Source organism: Bombus pascuorum, chromosome 2 (assembly GCF_905332965.1).
Source record: "Bombus pascuorum chromosome 2, iyBomPasc1.1, whole genome shotgun sequence".
Lineage (NCBI taxonomy): Eukaryota > Metazoa > Arthropoda > Insecta > Hymenoptera > Apidae > Bombus > Bombus pascuorum.
In genome coordinates this window covers 18,715,048-18,733,505 of record NC_083489.1, presented here as the reverse complement: position 1 = coordinate 18,733,505, position 18,458 = coordinate 18,715,048, and the positions used below count along the sequence as shown (strand labels likewise).

General features: G+C 28.6%; 2 protein-coding genes across 3 annotated transcripts in view; one reads left to right on the top strand and one right to left on the bottom strand.

The window, feature by feature from the left end:
- Positions 1-452: 452 nt before the first annotated feature.
- LOC132916821 (eukaryotic translation initiation factor 4E type 3-like) lies at positions 453-2,569 on the bottom strand. 2 transcript variants are annotated; one of them, XM_060977176.1, is made up of 6 exons: positions 2,116-2,567; positions 1,351-1,471; positions 1,177-1,284; positions 995-1,117; positions 811-907; positions 453-738 (listed from the first exon to the last, which is right to left on the bottom strand). In XM_060977176.1, the coding sequence occupies exons 1-6, from the start codon at positions 2,262-2,264 to the stop codon at positions 704-706; spliced, it is 633 nt and encodes a 210-aa protein (XP_060833159.1). In that variant the 5' UTR covers positions 2,265-2,567; the 3' UTR covers positions 453-703. The 2 variants fall into 2 exon arrangements, with proteins under 2 accessions (XP_060833159.1, XP_060833158.1); XM_060977175.1 differs by having other exon boundaries at positions 453-907; positions 2,116-2,569.
- Positions 2,570-4,188: 1,619 nt separating this feature from the next.
- The window catches only part of LOC132916801 (ATP-binding cassette sub-family G member 1), a 39,621-nt gene continuing 25,351 nt past the window's right edge, over positions 4,189-18,458 (top strand). The window contains exon 1 of the mRNA XM_060977138.1: positions 4,189-4,374. The gene's annotated coding sequence lies outside the window, so the exon portion shown is untranslated. The remainder of the gene's footprint in view (positions 4,375-18,458) is intronic.

The window sequence follows — 18,458 nt, the reverse complement described above, 5'->3', positions numbered from 1 at the left end:
CGTCAATACGAGGAATATTGAAAAGCAGTAAAAAGTTAAACTGGCGCCGTTTAGTCGGGCAACGAATCGTCTTTATAGACGTATAATTAGAGATTCAAATATCTGCTTTTAAAAGTATGTGAAAGGAGTTGCTTGTCACCATCTCTTCTTTTTGCCGGTACAGCGGAATACGAAAAGGGTCGCATACCTACACCTATTTTATTGAAATACTATAAATGCGGTTGTTTTTATACTATGTCATTATTATTAAATTAATATTTATTATTATAAATTATCTTCATATGTCAGTGATGAATATTTCAAGATGAATTAAATAAATCGTAAAGAAATTTATTATAGATAATGAAATAAAGGCATTTTATACAAGAGAAATGAAAGAAGATACTCAATGGAAAATTTTTCGATAATACAAAATAATTTGCATTATTGTATAAATATAAAACATTTAGAAATATATTTCTAAATATAAAAATATATTTGACAATTTAATGTTACAATTTCAGCGATATTTGTACGCTTATAAATGATGTACATACTTAACTAACGTTAATAAACAATTCAATATCAACAAATTAAAAATCTGTATAATTTTTATAGTAAAGTAAATGTATAGAAATTTTCTTATATAATTAGAATCTGCATCTGCATTTCTATATTAACATTTATTATTACATATTAACATTTTAATAACACTAACACTTCTTCAACGACGGCCATATGCATGATGTGATTGATGTGCTATAAAATACAAATATCACAGAACAGAATAAAAAACAAAGATGTATAAAAATATAATCCTAGCAAGCTTACGTTTATAAAATTCAGAGAAGTTTACATTAGGTAAGAGAGAATGAACTTTGTTTAAAACTGTAGCTTTTGATGCTAATGTAGCATTTGCATTCCATATCTGGAAAGAAGGGAGGAAAATTTTGTAGCATAGTGTTGTAGCATATGACTTTAGTTCAACTAGTTTTTACTTTGTCTAAGTCATTACTTGGACAAGATCTTCTCTCTCCCTAATCGATACAGTTACTCCACAAACTTCATCACCTTCTGCAACGCAATCAGTAAATTGTTCGCCAATAGCTGCAAGCACTATTTCTTTCCATATTTTTTCCTGAAATTATTATTATTAATATACATTTGTTAGATAACAATAACAATTCAAATACCTACAGTATCAGATTTATGGCACTTTAATCTCCATGTTCCACCATTTTGATTGACTGGTTCCTCCCATAATGGATATCTTTCATCTCTCATTAAATGATAACTATATCTGACCTATTGTAGAAACAATTTATTCATGTTTATATCAATATTAACCAACATATTATAAAATATACTTACTTGTACAGCACTAGCATTTGGTATATTGTTGAAAACAGCCCAAAAACTTTGCACAGTGTTCACAGTATAAATCTTCGTTAAATTTTCTTTATATTCTTCGACAGTTGTGCCAGAAATAGCTCTGTCAATTTTACCAACTCTTTAGAACTTTCTATATACACTATGAGCAAACAATGATTCAATTTTTTCAGGATTATGTTTTATTACATTTCCTTTTGTAGTATAACAAAAGGCCAGAGAAAATATTATTTAAAATATACATACAATAAAGGAAGATATATAAGGAAATTATTCATTTAGACATATCATGTTGTACATTACATGTACTTTATATAATACAAACAATTCCATTTTCCTAACCAAATATCTACAAAACAACAAAAACTGTTTCCTGAATTAATATAATAAAACTAACATGAGATACAATTATTGTTGAATATATATTAAATCATATTAGTATACACTTTTATGATAAAAATTCTATATAGATTGACGTATAGTGATATAGGTTATAAATAAAGATGAAACGATACTAATACCATCTAATACTGTTTCACATTGTTACATTGTTTTCTTGAATGTCTAACTAGTTTTTCCATCATCCATAATAATTTTACGATATTAAAAAAAGTAAACATTACTCCGATATATTTTCTTGATGTCTCATAAAAATGAAACCAAAAAGAAATTATATACGCACTGCAATAATATACTCTACATTGGATCAATAAATTTACAAAATTGTAAATAATTTAGTCTTCTTACTTGTCCAACCAAAATGTCCAAGATGATTGCAAAGGTATTCCCGACGTTTTATGTTTTTCGATCGTTTTCACCGTTTCATCCGACAATACCGATATTTCCGACAAGTCGGTCGAAGTATCGTCTTTCGTTTCGTACTCTACCGCGGCCATGCTCGAAATAATGATGCATATACATAAGTATAGGTTGCGTCGTAACGTCAAAAATCATGTGACCGAACGAAAATGATAACAAAAACAAACGATTTTGTTATTTGAAAAATGTTCAGCGATATAGATAATCCATCTTTAAGAGAAAATGTATGTAACGCGAATTGTATAGTTTAGGGAACTTATCAAGTAGCTTTGCGAATTTATCGACAGTTTCGAGAATTAGCAATAGCACAGATGTGGATACAGACAAATATTAATGACATATCATTATTAGTTAACAGTAGAATTGTTTTCTATTAGTGTTTTATATTAACGGTATATATTTTTTTCGATCCGCACTGTACAAAGGTTCAACTTTATTTCAGTTCGCTCCCAAGTTTAATGCTCCTTATATACAAGGTGACATACCCTTGACAAGGTTGTCCGATAATCAACGGTCTTTGCCGATGTTATAAAAAATGATTTTTCTATTATAACGCAATCAAATTTAATAATTTTTCAATTTTCATTGTAAATTTACGCTTGCAACAATTTATATTAATCATCGTTGTTATAATTTTTTATTTTATATAAGCTAAAACAAAATTTACATTTCTGTGGTATTAGATTTTAACTTATAGCGGTAGAATTCCGTTTATTTGAACCTGCCATGGGACAAATACTTATGTCCTTACTACTTACGATTTCTCGTCCACATAATAGTATTTCATGCTCAGATAAATCAATTCAATGGCCAGAAGTTTATTTAATCGAGCACTAATTAAAATTTTGTATAAATAAACAGAGCGCATTCAAAAAGACTAATTACACTCGCGCCATGTTATAAATTGTAGGGGGCGTAATAAAAACCCTGATTAATCGATATTACAGAGCATGCGGCAGGATATTCTGTAAAATGCCAAATTCATTTTTACCAATTTTAAGAATCGAATTACTCAAGTTAAATATAATTTTTACATATATTCGCCATAGCAAATCCCAGATATAATGTGAAATCTACAATCGTGGTGAGATCTATCCTACAGTGAGTCCTAATTAATGACTTTAGAGTATAACATACCATGGTATATCAGATTTCTGCTATGTTTTTCCTGCAATCTTAGAGGTACAGGAATTGTTACTGAATTATATAGTGCTGCTGTAGACGGATATATTAGGAAATAAATTTAAACTTTTCTTTAATACCGAATTTAAATAATTCATAATCTTTCACATCAAAAACCGTCACTTATCATTATAATTTATTTTATTTATAATTTTAATTTATGTACATATTTTTACAATTTACTTAATTTTCTAGAATTGTAAATATTTATTTACAATATACAATAATGGATAATTACGAATTTTTTCTTTAGTTTATATACGTTAGTCTAATTAATGTATATTGCTTTACTGTTAAAAATACAATTTTACGAGCAATTATATTTATTAGCAAGAATTACAAATTTTTACCAATTTGTTCATCTGTCAGAATGGTTTGAATGGTCTTCCTAGTGTTAATATTTAACATGTACAGTTGTATAGTATACGATATAAGAAGATTATAAATAAAGTTAACATATATATATTTTTTTTTTTCATAGGAAAGTTATAAGACTACGGTTCGTATAGAATTATGAGTACATTGCGGATTTTTATGCATTTATAGGAAATTTGATAGGACATAAATATAAATGCATATAATGTACAAAAATATGTAAAATATCCAAAATAAGGTATTTACTACAATATTTGGTAGATGAAACAAATTTCTATTTAAAATCCATTTCTTTAATTATATTCATAAAAATATAAAAATACATAAAAGTTGCGGTCTAATTGTAAGACATTCAAATAACATGCGCCAATCGACGATTCGTAAGTCGTGCGGTGCTGTACGCTTGCGTGCAGAAGGGACAGAGAAAGAAATAAATTGAGAGAGCACGTCGTAACATAACGGCAACGACATAGTTAGTCTTCTGCGAACGTTCGGGTGTTTTGGTTGTTTTGTTTGTTCACTGTCAGCCAAATCTCATGTTATTCGTTCTCAACATACATTACACATAGTTCATCCCAAAATCGATTCTATATTTCAATCCTACGCTTCAACGATTCCTACTACAATACGGTAAGATTAATTAATAATCAATCTTAACAATATAAATGTGTCAACATTCATTTTTAGTTGTTGTTGCTTGTGACGAAATTGTGACTTAACATTATTTCTTTAATAAAATCTAAGATGTGAAAATAGACTGATGTGCGCATGTGAATCTGTTTTAAAAGCGGATCGAAGTGTTAGGGACCTGTTTTCTCTTAGCTTTTACAATAACATTTTCTCTTCCTCCTTAATATCTTTTCTCTCAGTTTTACTTTATGTATATATATCATGTTGCTTATCTAGGAATATAGAGATGTAGTGTAATTATACTCAAATTTGATTGGTTTCGTTTTCACGTATGTGTTTATTATTTATGAATTTTATCAATTAGTATAATTTATATTAGAAATTAGGAAAAATATTTTATACGAATTTATATGAAATATTTTATTATAAAGAGTGTGACAGATTTAAAGACGTAAATATCTAACTTTAGGAATTAGGAAAACGATAATTTGATAAAAAATAATTTATATAATAAACAATATGTAACACATACACTTTGCAATTGCTGTTGAGATGATAGTTAATCAAATGCTTGACAAAGCAATGAATTTGAATGAAGCTTATAATAAATATTGACTGTCACTGCTTGTGACAAGTATAAACATATATACATACTGTAACAAGTAATATATACAATTATGTATGTATTATTGTAAATTCTAAATAATCCCGAATAAAAATTAAAAACAATTTACTTCAGATAATCGAAATGAGCGTCTAACATGGCTTCCCCTAACGTTATGTTATATCTTTATATTTCCTACATTCCTAAGCATATAATATAGTTGATAGATCTAAAATTCTTGATATACATAGAGCTTGAAACATTTCTGTAAAAATTCAATAGTAATCGAAATCAGGTTAGATTGTGTAGTATATGTACACTCATACTTCGAGTTGTATATTCATAGAAATAGGTGGTTTTATTTATAGGCTTGATCGATCAATGCAACGTTGGTAATTTTTGAAGTAAATGAGCTCACACTTACAGTGGTTATTGTCTAGAAGCGTGTTTATATGAGACGATATTCAATAAAATGTGAATATATATACATGTATGGTGTCGAGTATATACATATACATATATTCCATTAATCTTCGCAATCGAAAATTTTGAATAGTGATTGACATAGTAGGATGCAAAAATAAGTGGACGTAGGAAATAGGAATCGATTAAGTTTCGTTACCGCTTATTTATACAAAATGTAAAGGTTAATTTCAATTATTTACTAAATAATCTATGTAATATAATGGTATACATAAAACTTAAAGATGTAATGCTAGTATTAGTTAGATTAAACTTCATTGATATCTAAGTATACACATATATACTTACTTCCATTACTTGTTTAGTTATTTTTGTTTCTGACAGTATATATATTGTACGTATATTCTTGTAGAAACCTAGTACAAAGGCTCTTATTTGTATGTGTAAACACTGATAGGTAAACTATATATACTAAAAACACAGTTACGAGTGCACCTTGGCAATTTCTACGACCGCGTTTCACCAATTACGTGATTAACCGTGGCAAAGTCACGGTTTTCAGGTCTAGACCTGTTAGTATCGATTTTATTGAGTCGTTGATACAAAACTGAACTATTCAAAAACCATACTAATGAGCTCTTCTTTGTACATTGTACGATTGCATTTAACAACGGTATTATTCTAACGACATTAAAAATTTTATTAATGAAAAAATATTTTTTCATAAAATAATTATAAATTAGGATCAAGAAAATCAAGTTATGAAATACAATTATAAATTCAAATTTTGTGACAAATATATCTTACTCGATTTGAATTATGGTTTTTGTATTTAGTTTGTATTGTTGACATTATTGGTTGTACCAACATATACCAACATATGAAATTTTTAATAATCGATATCTTTCTTCATAAGATATTTTTATTTACTTTACTTACTAATGCAATAAAAATCTTTATCCAAGTTCAATTCTTATTAAATTCAATATTAATCTTAGACGTAGCCTGAATTAATCATCGTAATAATCATGTATGGAATATATATTTACATTATATATAGTATACATGTAGTAGTATATATAGAGTATACATTATATACTGCATACTCAAAGCCTTCCTTGCATTTGACATAGGTATTTTTCTTGTCGTATCTCCATTCGCTTTGCTTTTTATTTTTGTTACTGTTCTTTGTTACCATGGTTATTGCTGGTTTTATGAACAATGACAGTGTGTATATATACACATATTATGTATCATTGTCCGATACAATTACAATATAACCATCTGATACAATTTATAATTAATGAAAAATGTTGGAAACAATTAACTTAAAATAATCAAACTGAGTTTTCAGAAATAGAAATAAATTTGAAATATCACTATAGTTTCATCTGAAATGGACATGAAATAATTTTAAAGAAAGTAATACGGAAAACGCACATATGTATACAGTGGCTATAAAGTGTACATATTCTTATTTTCCAAAGAAGCGTCTTTCTGTTTTGTTCTACATTTAATTCCTAAAATATCAAATTTTTGTAAGTATTACTAAATGATACAAAGATTTATTATAGTTGGATCTAATTAGATAGTACATAAATATAATAAATGCAGTGGTGCAGAAATACTTTTTGTAGCTACTTTATATACTCTGTGAAAATAACGTTACAAAATGCCGTGAAACTATCCTTACGAAATTTAAGTTACCTAACATATAAATTTTTAAGAATGGGTAATACAATTTTTCTTTTCCCCAAATGTGAAATTCGAAACGTTTCATATTTGTCTTATGCAATTTTAATTTTTATTATTGAAATCATGACCATATTATTTTTGTGCGATTGAAATAAAGAAATCAGAAAAATCGTAAAAATTTCCTTGCACTACGGTGCATGAGACGCGCATGCGCATATCGTATATATGTCTGATCTTCATGAAAATGAAATTTTTCGTCACTTTTGAAATTCTATGTCAAACGGTCAAACGTGTGTCCATCATGAATTACATACATGAAAACATAAAGGGAGCTCATTACTATTTCATGAGTTAATCGAAATGAAGTTCTACAAATTCTACGAATCTAAGGTATCCTAATCATCTTTCCAGTAATAATAAAATGCAATGTAGATTATAAATAGATTCATATTGAGAAAAAATATTTTGCAATTTCAGATATAAATTTTTCAAATTTTTAGTTTTCAAACATCTTTATTTCGAAATTATATTTTAAACTATATAGTGATCAGTTGTTTATTATAATCTTTCTGCTTGTTAATTCTAAGTTACATACTGAATCTCATAACTCCTATAAAAAATGCTACATTGCCCTTCCGGTGTCGTATTATTGTTAGTCGATTAGGAATGAAAGGATAACATTTAACACGTTCCGTGTCGCATGGAGCGTATCCTCCCCACGCTGAACTATCCATTTAAGCCATTTGGAATTTTGGTAGAGCAAATGTTCATCTATGTATTTGTTAAAACAAATCCTTAAAAATTAAGTTTATTATTTTGACGTCTAATACATCTTAAATAATACACTTTTTTCTTGATAATTATGTTGTTTGCACTATTTAAAAAATGTGAGGCATAAGCAAAACTATTATCCGTAATAACGCGTAATATATATGCCCCATATCTGAACGGAAAATAACCAAAGATCGGTCTGGTACGTAACGTGTTAATGAGATCGGAGTCTTAGAAGATCAAACTTAGAAGAAACTCGATTGCGTACTGGTTTACTAATCAATTAAAGAAGATATGGAATTATGTGAAACAGTGAAGTTAGTAGCCGATTTGATTTTCGCTTAATATCGTTTTAAATAGTTTTAATTACAAATCTACGATATCTTAGTGAATATACATATAAATTACATTCGAGCTGTTGAAAACTATAGGTATTTTATTTAATATCTTTTAATCTTGTAAATTTAAAGATTTATGTGTCTATATGAATTTTAATTACACTTCTAAAAGTCACTATTTAAACGTGAATAACTTCCTTCTCGAATATACCATTCATTTAAAGACACCCTTTAAAATGAAGTGATAATGTGTATGTATTAATTAATAAAATTGCTTTAAAAATCGCTCAATAACCATTTTAATGTATAGAATAATTTTTGTGATGTAATTCGCAACGTTCGTTATGTGTTAAAGATGTGATTTTAAAAAATTCAAGATAATCGTCAAATTTCGAAATATACGAGTGATAGGAAAAGATCGAATGTTATATTATGCGTATATCATGTATATTCGTTGTGTCGTTAAATCATCAAATTTCCATGAGAAATATGTACCCAGATTATCTCTGTTATTTACCAACAGAATTATTTTTTAATCGCTCGTACGTATAACGTAATATTTAATGATAACAGGAAGATATGTTTTGTTATTGAAATATTGACTTAAAGTGGGTGTTGACTTAAAGCTTTTGTAACACATTCTAGTATAGCGTTTTCTAACCTTTTTTGAATCAGGACCTCTTCTATAATATTCAAATGATTTGGAATTGTCATACGTTAGGGATCTGTATTCTATTACATTGCATATAGTAATAGTTTTACTGTATCTTGTTTCACTATTTAATATTAGTTATCTTGACAATATATATTACCACAAACATTTCATAAAATCGTAAGATACTTGTGAAGGTATCATACTACCTAGGTTATGTTTACATGTTGGTGATGGACCTGGCACTGTTGCCATATCTACTCTTATTATAGCGTGTACCGTATGTATTTGAAGTCGATTATGATGAGGTTGGAGTTGTAATACAAGGCCGTGATCCAATGTGTGACAACATTGGAAGGATAGGAAAACGTAGACGAACCTATACCCGAAGGCTGGGCTGTGTGAGATCGATGTATATGGTTATATGTACATGGATTTTAAATATGTTTCTGATAATTTACGAACAACGCATAACGCACGAAAAATACCAGTCGCGAACGAAATAAAAATTCACGTGAAATTTGATGCAATGCGGTACGACGCAAATTAAAATAAAGTTATGCTGTTTTTGAAAAAAATAAAGCTAGGAGATTGTTATATGAGCCTCTTTCTTTGTTATTAATCTCTTAGTTGATTTCATAATTAAGTACAAGATTAATGTTTAATTTTTGAAAAACAAATTACTTTCGTGAGTTCATTTATTACCAAATAAAAAAAATATTAATAGCAAATTCCAAGGTAAATTTAACAAATAGTGTGTGCAACACCATCACTTTTTTCTACTTTTCAATTTATAGAGTTAATCTAGTGCCTTCTGTGAGGCTTATATGTATGTTTTCTTAATCCTTTTTTGATTTTCCTATTCTTTTATTTCTGGAATCTAAAGGACATGAATATTTCGTTCCTAAAATTAGCAAGTATGTAAATAAAACTTGGTTTGCAACGAGTGATACTTATTTTCAATTATTTTGAACAATCATATGGCATTAACAATTGCGAAACTAAAATGAAACGAAGATTAAACTAAACTGAATGTTTGAAACGTGAACAATAAAGGAGACGAATAATATTAAAATAATAAAAATTCATAGGACAAAATAAGAAAAAACAAATATGAGTACAATACATACTTTTGTTTGTCAAATCGACATGTCTATTATAGTAGCACATGCGTTTTTGTACGTTGACACAGTTGTCAACGTGACAACTATACTCACATGTGAAACAGACTATCAAAATAGATGAACCGGTTTGATAATTATAATATAAAAACACCATCAACTAGAGATTATTACTTCGCATTATGAGATTCGTAGAATATAATAATAGCTAAACGACTCAAGGTTTCTTTTGTGAAAAAGATATTATTGGAATTGTAATTTAAGTTCCAACGTGAAACTTTAATACGTATATTTATTTTCTAATATATAAAGTAATAACCAAAAGCTCTCAGGCATCTTAACATAATTTGTGTTAATTTTACAGTGAAATTTTTCAGGAAGTTATTTCTATAAAAAGTGTCTTTTTAGGTATACGAATATTTTTGTAACATGTATATTGTGTTAACATGTATATTGAGTGGATTTATATAGAATACGTGGCATTACAAACTGTTGATTCGCTGTGTTGTATTCACTGTTGTAGATTAGAAATCAAAATAATAAATATTTTTTAAAATAATTTTCTAAATACCAGTCTATAATCTTATATAAAGTATGTTCAATATGTAACATGATCTGAAACTTTTGCAAGATTATATTATATTACTCATATTCGATAAAAAGATTCCATAAACTTTCCTGTGAATTAACAAAAATATCGTCATCGCACAATGTTTAAAAATGTTTGCGTAACTTCGTATCGGTCTAGCTTCTATATGTAAAGGAGGACGGGAGAAGAAAAGCGTAATAGCGTGTGTCACATAACATTGCGCAGACTAGGGAATATTAACGAAATCGCATTCGATTATTCGACGTTGACGAAATCGCATATAGTAGATGAATTAAAATAGCTTATTCCAACTGAATTACATTAGAATAATTGAACATGGACTAATCTATTGCATGATCGATAACATCTGAAGTATATATTTTATATGGCCTGTTGCTTTCACGATTTCCAATTCAGTGAAGAAATGCGTAAGTGATGTAAAGCTTGAAACTATAATGACTCTGCAAGGATTATGTCTTGTGACTATAACTGGTAAATAAACAAAAGTCAAAAATTCTATTTGTTCAAAGTGCTAGCGTAGTTGTGAGGATTCTTTCGACTGGCGGTTTTACTGTTTGATGTTTGACTCGTTAACCCAGGAGAAGAAATAGAATGTTATAGAAGATATGGGATATCAATATTATTTATAGTTGTATGATTTCACTGTAATACTATTCGGTTAGAATATAAGAAACCTATCAGTTAATTTTGCTAGAAGTGAGTTCGTTGATCATATGATATCATTCATTTCTTTTTTGATATACAGTGACCTTAACCTAAATCGTATTCTTGATAAGCAACTTCTTAACTTTAAGATTAAAAACTGATAACTAACATTCATTATGGCATGTTCAATTATTTTCATATAGATATGATTACAATCCACTTCAAATGGAAAGAAATTGTAATTACATTGGAATATCTTAAAAATTTCACAAAAATATAAAAATTAAATCACATTAGAAAAAGAAAGATATTACGTAAATATTAAAAAGTCCTAGAGAATGATGTTTTCTCTAATTTACTGGTATATATACAGTTTATCTACATATATTAAGAAAAATTGAATACTAATAGGTTGATATCTTTCTCTTTTATAATTACATTCTTAATGTTTTTTTAATCAACTCATAGATACTAATTTGTATACCAAGAAAAAAAGATAAATATTAATAAAAAGAAAAATCCTGTTAAATTCTAGTACTTACATAATATAATATATTTTCTCTGTCAATTAATTGATATGACATTACTCGTTACAGTGATACGCGACGTATCATTCTATTTATCATTACCAATTCACCATACGTCGAATACAACCATGATATTAATTGTACTCGTTAAAGGGAAAACACGGGGTATACAGGGGACAACGAAGAATGTCGTCGACATCTCAAACATGTTACCGAGAACAACCGTGCACTGTTGTAAAACTTTCTAAAAATATGATGTGAAATAGGATTTGCTTTCTTCTCCGGAAACAGAGTGAAAGTGATTCCTCTTTTTAACTTTATTCATTTCTAGTCAAAGTTCAAACAAATAGAAAATGAGAAGCTTTCTATGAAAAAAGTTCATAAAACAAAATGTAAGCGGATTGTAAGTTGTATTTTTTTTATAGTAAAGATTGTAATTTTAGTTCTAGATTTTTATTATTTACATGTTGGAATGGACAATCATAATAGCTTTTGAAGAACTTTGATATTTTTATATTTGAAAACTAAATAAAAATTCCACAATAATTTTACTATTTGATTAAAAAATACACTTAGCACCTATAATGGTATTTAAAAGTTTCAGGTTAGATATATTTTTCACCTTACATCTCAAAAGCTGTATTGTAAAGAATTTTAACTAACATTATATAAATTTATAACACTGTTTATTTGTCGTACTGTCTTTTTCTATTTGATATTAGCTAAAATTCCTTTAAATATCATTTTTAGAATATAAAGTGAAAAATCCATCTTAAATTTATGTATAATACTGTGTATGTATGTAAGTACATTTATTATTGATTTATAAATCCTCTTTTTTAGAAAGTTTCTCAACTTGTGCAATCAATGTTTAATAGTTTGATGAGAGAAATTCAACACTGTAACATTAGAAACTATATAAGAAATTTATGTTTATTACGATAGTACATGCAATAGAATGATGTTAGGACCATTATTATAATCAGCGTATTTATCGGATAAGTTTTCGTAATTTTTAAAGGACGGTTACTAAGTTGATTGCAAAACCTCGACCAGAATGTTATTTTGCGTAAGTATCCCTTCACGGATGAGATAGATACTTTCCATCCTTTTTACGGAATATCGAAATTCTTTTAATTTTCAATCGTCTCTACTTCTTAACACAATTGCATCAATCGAATGTGCGCATTAAAGCGGCCGTTCACCGGAATGACCTCGATTTAAGCTTCAATGGTGATTCTACATATATATATAGTTCAGTGATGTAGCAATTTCGAAGTTCCTATTATGCTTAATCTTTACTATCGCACAGCATTAAAGTATTATAACATATAGACCTGGGTTAAATGTTTGTTAATTTTATTCATATATAAAGAAGAGTTTTGTGTAAGCAGATCATTGAAAAATGTTGGAAAATGTCAATATTATTTTTAAATATAAGTTAACTTTTTAGAATTATAAATGTTTCAACAGAGGTATACAGCGTAACAAACGCTCGATGATTAAATGATTCATAGTCAGCACAATTTAATGATTATAGTCTGGTACACAGCATACAGTGAATATTCTACATTCAATGGCAACACAGTTCAATATCAGTACATAGTTATAGTCACATATAGTTAGCTATAACTAATTATAGTTGGTATAGTCAACTCTCATCGTCAAGGGTTGAACAACTATAGTTATTGTCACGCGTAATTTATAGCAAACGCTCAATATTGAAAAACTGAAGTAGTTATAGTTATCCATAGAGAACAATGGACATTTAGCGATGAAGTGTTTGAGAGCACAGTTGTCGCTCAGTGACTATAACTAAGCATAGTATTCATTAAACGCTTAACGCGGGATGTTTATACATTTTCAGGCACAGACAATATTCTATGTTAGATATTTATAGCCATGCATAGTATGCTCATAACGTTCAACACTGGGAGATTATTGTCACGTATAATATTCGTTAAACGCTCAGCATTGAATAACTATAGTTCCGATAGGATTCCTTGAATATTCACCATTGGATAATTATAGTCACACATAGTATACAATAAATATTCAACACCAAGTAGTTATGGTCATGCGGAGTACGCAGTGAATGTCCAACCTTGGCCTTTTATAGACAGAACAATGAAAATATTTGAATTTATTTCCTTTCAAATAATTATTTAATAAAACAAATAATTTTTTATTATTTCGAATGATAGGATACTATCTTTGTTAAGAGAGGATTGTAATCGTAAAGGAGGGTATGTTGAAAGATGGAAAAGTAATTTGTTTCAGCTGAATTCATTCAGGATACGATACGAGCAAGACAAGTGTGATACGAAGTTATAGATAAATGACCTCGGCTCCGGGTGCTCTTATATGTACATATGAATCAGAGAACTTGTAGTTCAAGATCATTATGTTTCTGTGATAATCTGTTTTCCCTAGGATTTATGACCGTGAAGTCTTCTATCAATTACAGGGTTATCAATAATTGATACATCTTTGACAAATCTCTTTAACAGTATATTCAATACTATTCGTTAATTTATTACTTATTATTTATTATTCATTTCCTTTGTTCATTTTCTTACATTATTTTTAATACTTCGATATCTTTTTTGCTCCACCTATAGATGTATCTACCAGAATTCTGAAATTTTTAATATCGTATCGTAATTAAGATCTCTTTTTCCGAATACTAAAATTTTCTAGTATTTGTTCATCGCGTGAAAATCGCTATAAAATTCATTTTTATTTAATTTTTACTGTTGTGTACATTTTTTATGATACATATTATGAATTCAAACTGTTCTGGATGGTTATATTTGATATAAACTGATTGCACGACAATTATTGTATAAAAATATCATGAATCATAATTTATGAATCATACGTTGTTGCAAGCAGAATTCAAATCATATAAAGATGTGTAACATATCCATTTATATATAAAATATGGAAGACATATGTAACATAAAAAATATGTACAATTTGCGTCAAATTTTACAATCTATTAATATTTCAGTGAATTTGTAGAATCGTTCCGTTCTCCTCGATTTCAATGATTTTTGAATATGTTATAGAAATCAAGATTTGAACAATTTTTTTCTATTCGTGTAATTGTCGGTCTCGTTTAGTTTCCGAGATATTCGCAAAAAATTGCAGGTACCAGTACAGTGTGTGTGTGTGTGTGTGTGTGTGTGTGTGTGTGTGTGTGTGTGTGTGTGTGTGTGTGTGTGTGTGTGTGTGTGTGTGTGTGTGTGTGTGTGTGTGTGTGTGTGTGTGTGTGTGTGTGTGTGTGTGTGTGTGTGTGTGTGTGTGTGTGTGTGTGTGTGTGTGTGTGTGTGTGTGTGTGTGTGTGTGTGTGTGTGTGTGTGTGTGTGTGTGTGTGTGTGTGTGTGTGTGTGTGTGTGTATACTGTATATAATCAGGTCCATATATATATATATAATCAGTACATACATATATATATATAAAACATATATGTAATAGCATATATATATTGTATATAATCAGTTTCAATAAATTAAACTTATATTATATAATAAGATATATATATATATATATATTGTTTATTTATATAATTTTATATACAACGAAGAACTCCTAAAAGTTTATTGGTTTTTATATTAATCATATGATCATTTAATAGAACTTCTTCTTTTAACTCTCTTTTGTTGCTACGTTATATAATATTAAATGATTTGATCATTGCCACTTTACATTAGATTATTTGAAGTTACAATTTCTCAATTTTAGAATATATGATTCTAAATAATTTCTAGAATAATTTTTCAATAATTTTAGAATATTGCAATTTATATATCTTCCTCAATCCCATTGATAATATTCATCGCTTAAAATACGTGTCCAGTTAAACAAACTGAGAGTAGTGTAGAATATTCGAGACGTGGTAACGTTTGCTATCTGTGCATTTTTAATTTATTTATCGCACGTTTTTCGTGTTTCGTGTTTCATGACTTCTTCGCTCAGAATTATCTTTCATTCTTCGTTGCTTTTTACTTACAATAAGAAATGGTTCGTTCGTAAAGAAATCGAAAAGGCGAAATGTTAAAGCATCCATATTAATCTGTTAAAAATAAAGTAATGAAATAATGTATAAAAATTGCGTAAATGCAGCATTATTAAACAAACTTATTATATATGTAAATATATTAATATTATTATTAAACAAACGATAAGTAAGCTGTAAAATGTATGTACGAAAAGAAGGTTTTACAATTTGAGAAAAAGTAGTTTATCACAATACTATAAAATATTGCAATTTTTTCAAATTTCATAATTAGATTACTAAATCTAGATGAAAGAAGAAATAGTAAATACAAAACGAAAAAAAACATGTTCAATAAATTTTTGTAATTTCTTTTCGTAACCACAATATGAATACGATAAAGTTAAATGACGTGAATTGATTAGAAGAAAAATTATAAATGGAATGCCCTGAATAGGTTAAAAGAGTTGAGCTATGGATAGTTGATGAGGTTCAGTTTGCTGAATAAAAGTAACATTTCGCTGCGTCACTACAACGTCAATTCGTATGGCCAAAACAACATTAGCGGAAGTTGTCTAGAAATAATTCATGAATTCTGACGCTATTCGTGTTACTTTCCGAATATTGTTTTATTTTTATATTTCATAAAAAATTCGAAAGAGGAGATTACTATAAACATGAAATTACTTATTGTTTATTATCTAAATTTTCAAAATTTTATTATAAGCTTTGTATTGTTTGTATAAAATTGAAAATTGGGACAAGAATTGATACTTGACTTAACGCTGATGTATAATACAAATCGTTAAAAACGAAAGGAAGAAAGAAAGAAGGGAAAAGGTTAAAAGTATCAGCTTTTCAATAATTACAATACAACAAACCTTGAACTCATAATCAGTGACGTTTGTCGTTTATTCTTCTCGTTACTTGGCAATCAATATACGTATTTTATTCGATACATTTATCCGCAACTACAAGTAATGAATCATCGTAATCAGTTTCTTCCATTTTCTCTCTATCTCTTTGAATTTATAATCTGAAATAATTGCAATTAATTCACTTATTAAATCCCGCTTTTCAGCTTTCATTTGCATTTCTCTTCTTTTATTCTATATTTTGCAGCAATGTTTTCCCTTTTTAGTAATTCTTACGATGAATGCGCTACTTTATGCAATACGAATGTACGAGATTCGATTCTTAATAACACGATTATATTTTGTACCATCCGTTCGTCTTGTATTTTTAATTTTCCCGATGATTTTTATAGATATAACGTAATTTATTGTCACAGGGTTAATGAAATCTTAACAATTACTACACAAAAATACATATTATGTATATATTATTATTATTAAAGATATATATTATTATTAAAAATATATATTATATATATCTTTGTGTAGCAATTGTATTATAATTTTTATTATGATATATTTATTATAATATATAATATTATAGTATATATTATAATATATATGTAAACCCCCTGGAGTTCACGTAGCATAGGGACTCTTTTTATTTTACGGATAGCACGACTTTCTTTGTTTCACGAACAGAGCGATTTTTTTCTGCTTTACGGACAACAATTTTGAGAGACAGTCATTTCCCAAACGGACAGACAGAAAGCAACATCAGAGATAGACAAGATCACAGAATAATTATTTGAAATATTGAAGATTGACGAAGAAAGATCAGTAGCTCAGGACGTTGAAAATCGATTCTCGATTTTCAGACTTCAGAATCGATCGTCTGAATTATCCCGAGATTTACGATCTTACAAATTGATTTTCGTTACGTCATGTCGTTAAAAGTGAACCTCCGTATCGTCATGAACGAGAACGCCAGAGGGGAGAAAATGGAATGTATAGAATCCATAAGAAAACCAGAAGATGAAGTGTGTTATGTTTTTCCCCGGAATATCAAGCAAGAAATTATCATTAGCAATTATTCAGTTTATCGATAGAGAGGAAGGCCGCAAACAGCTTAATCAAGGAGGCTATTACAGAAACATTACATTCACGATGGATGACGAGACGGCAGCGTCATATATCGATACGGACTTAAACTTTGTATTTCGAGATATTTACCTAGAAGAATCAGAAATCATCCCACAAGGAAAACAAAGACCGAAACCGAGAAGCCCAGTCTTCACATGGAAAGAGTTTTAGAGATTCTCCAGAAACGAGACAAGCATGAAAGAGAAGGTACGAACTTCGCTATAAAACAATTTGATGCAACACAGAAAGCCGCAGATTGGATATTACAGTACGAAACGGAATGTGAAAAATACGAAATCCAAAGTGATGAGAAAAAAATCAAGTTTGAAGAAATATTTGGAGAAAACAGCATCAGAATGGTACCAGACAAATCTGCTGAAGGATGAAGAATACAACTGGGAAGACTGGAAGGCGGCATTTCTCAAAGCTTTTAGCAGTAAAGGTTGGTTTGCAGTACGATACGTTTATAATTTCAGATACATTTCAGGTTCGTTCATTGAGTATGCTATAAAAAAAGAATGGTTAATATTGGAAGTAAGGAGGAAGACTCCCGAAGAGATAAGGATAAATTTCATTGTTATTGGATTACCCATTTACATTCAAGACAAAATCGATAAAGAAATGGTACAATCGACAAACGACTTAATCGGACTTTTGGGGCAATATGAAGATCAGATAAAAAGGAAAAAAATACAAGGAAG

Bases quoted from the DNA above. Each gene is read 5' to 3' on its own strand.
- LOC132916821 (XM_060977175.1), bottom strand. From the start codon at position 2,264: ATGGCCGCGGTAGAGTACGAAACGAAAGACGATACTTCGACCGACTTG. The intron at 1,285-1,350 runs GTAAGTATATTT...TTTCTACAATAG, and splicing joins CAAATGCTAGTGCTGTACAA to GTCAGATATAGTTATCATTT. The intron at 908-994 runs GTAATGACTTAG...CCTTCTTTCCAG, and splicing joins AGAGAGAAGATCTTGTCCAA to ATATGGAATGCAAATGCTAC.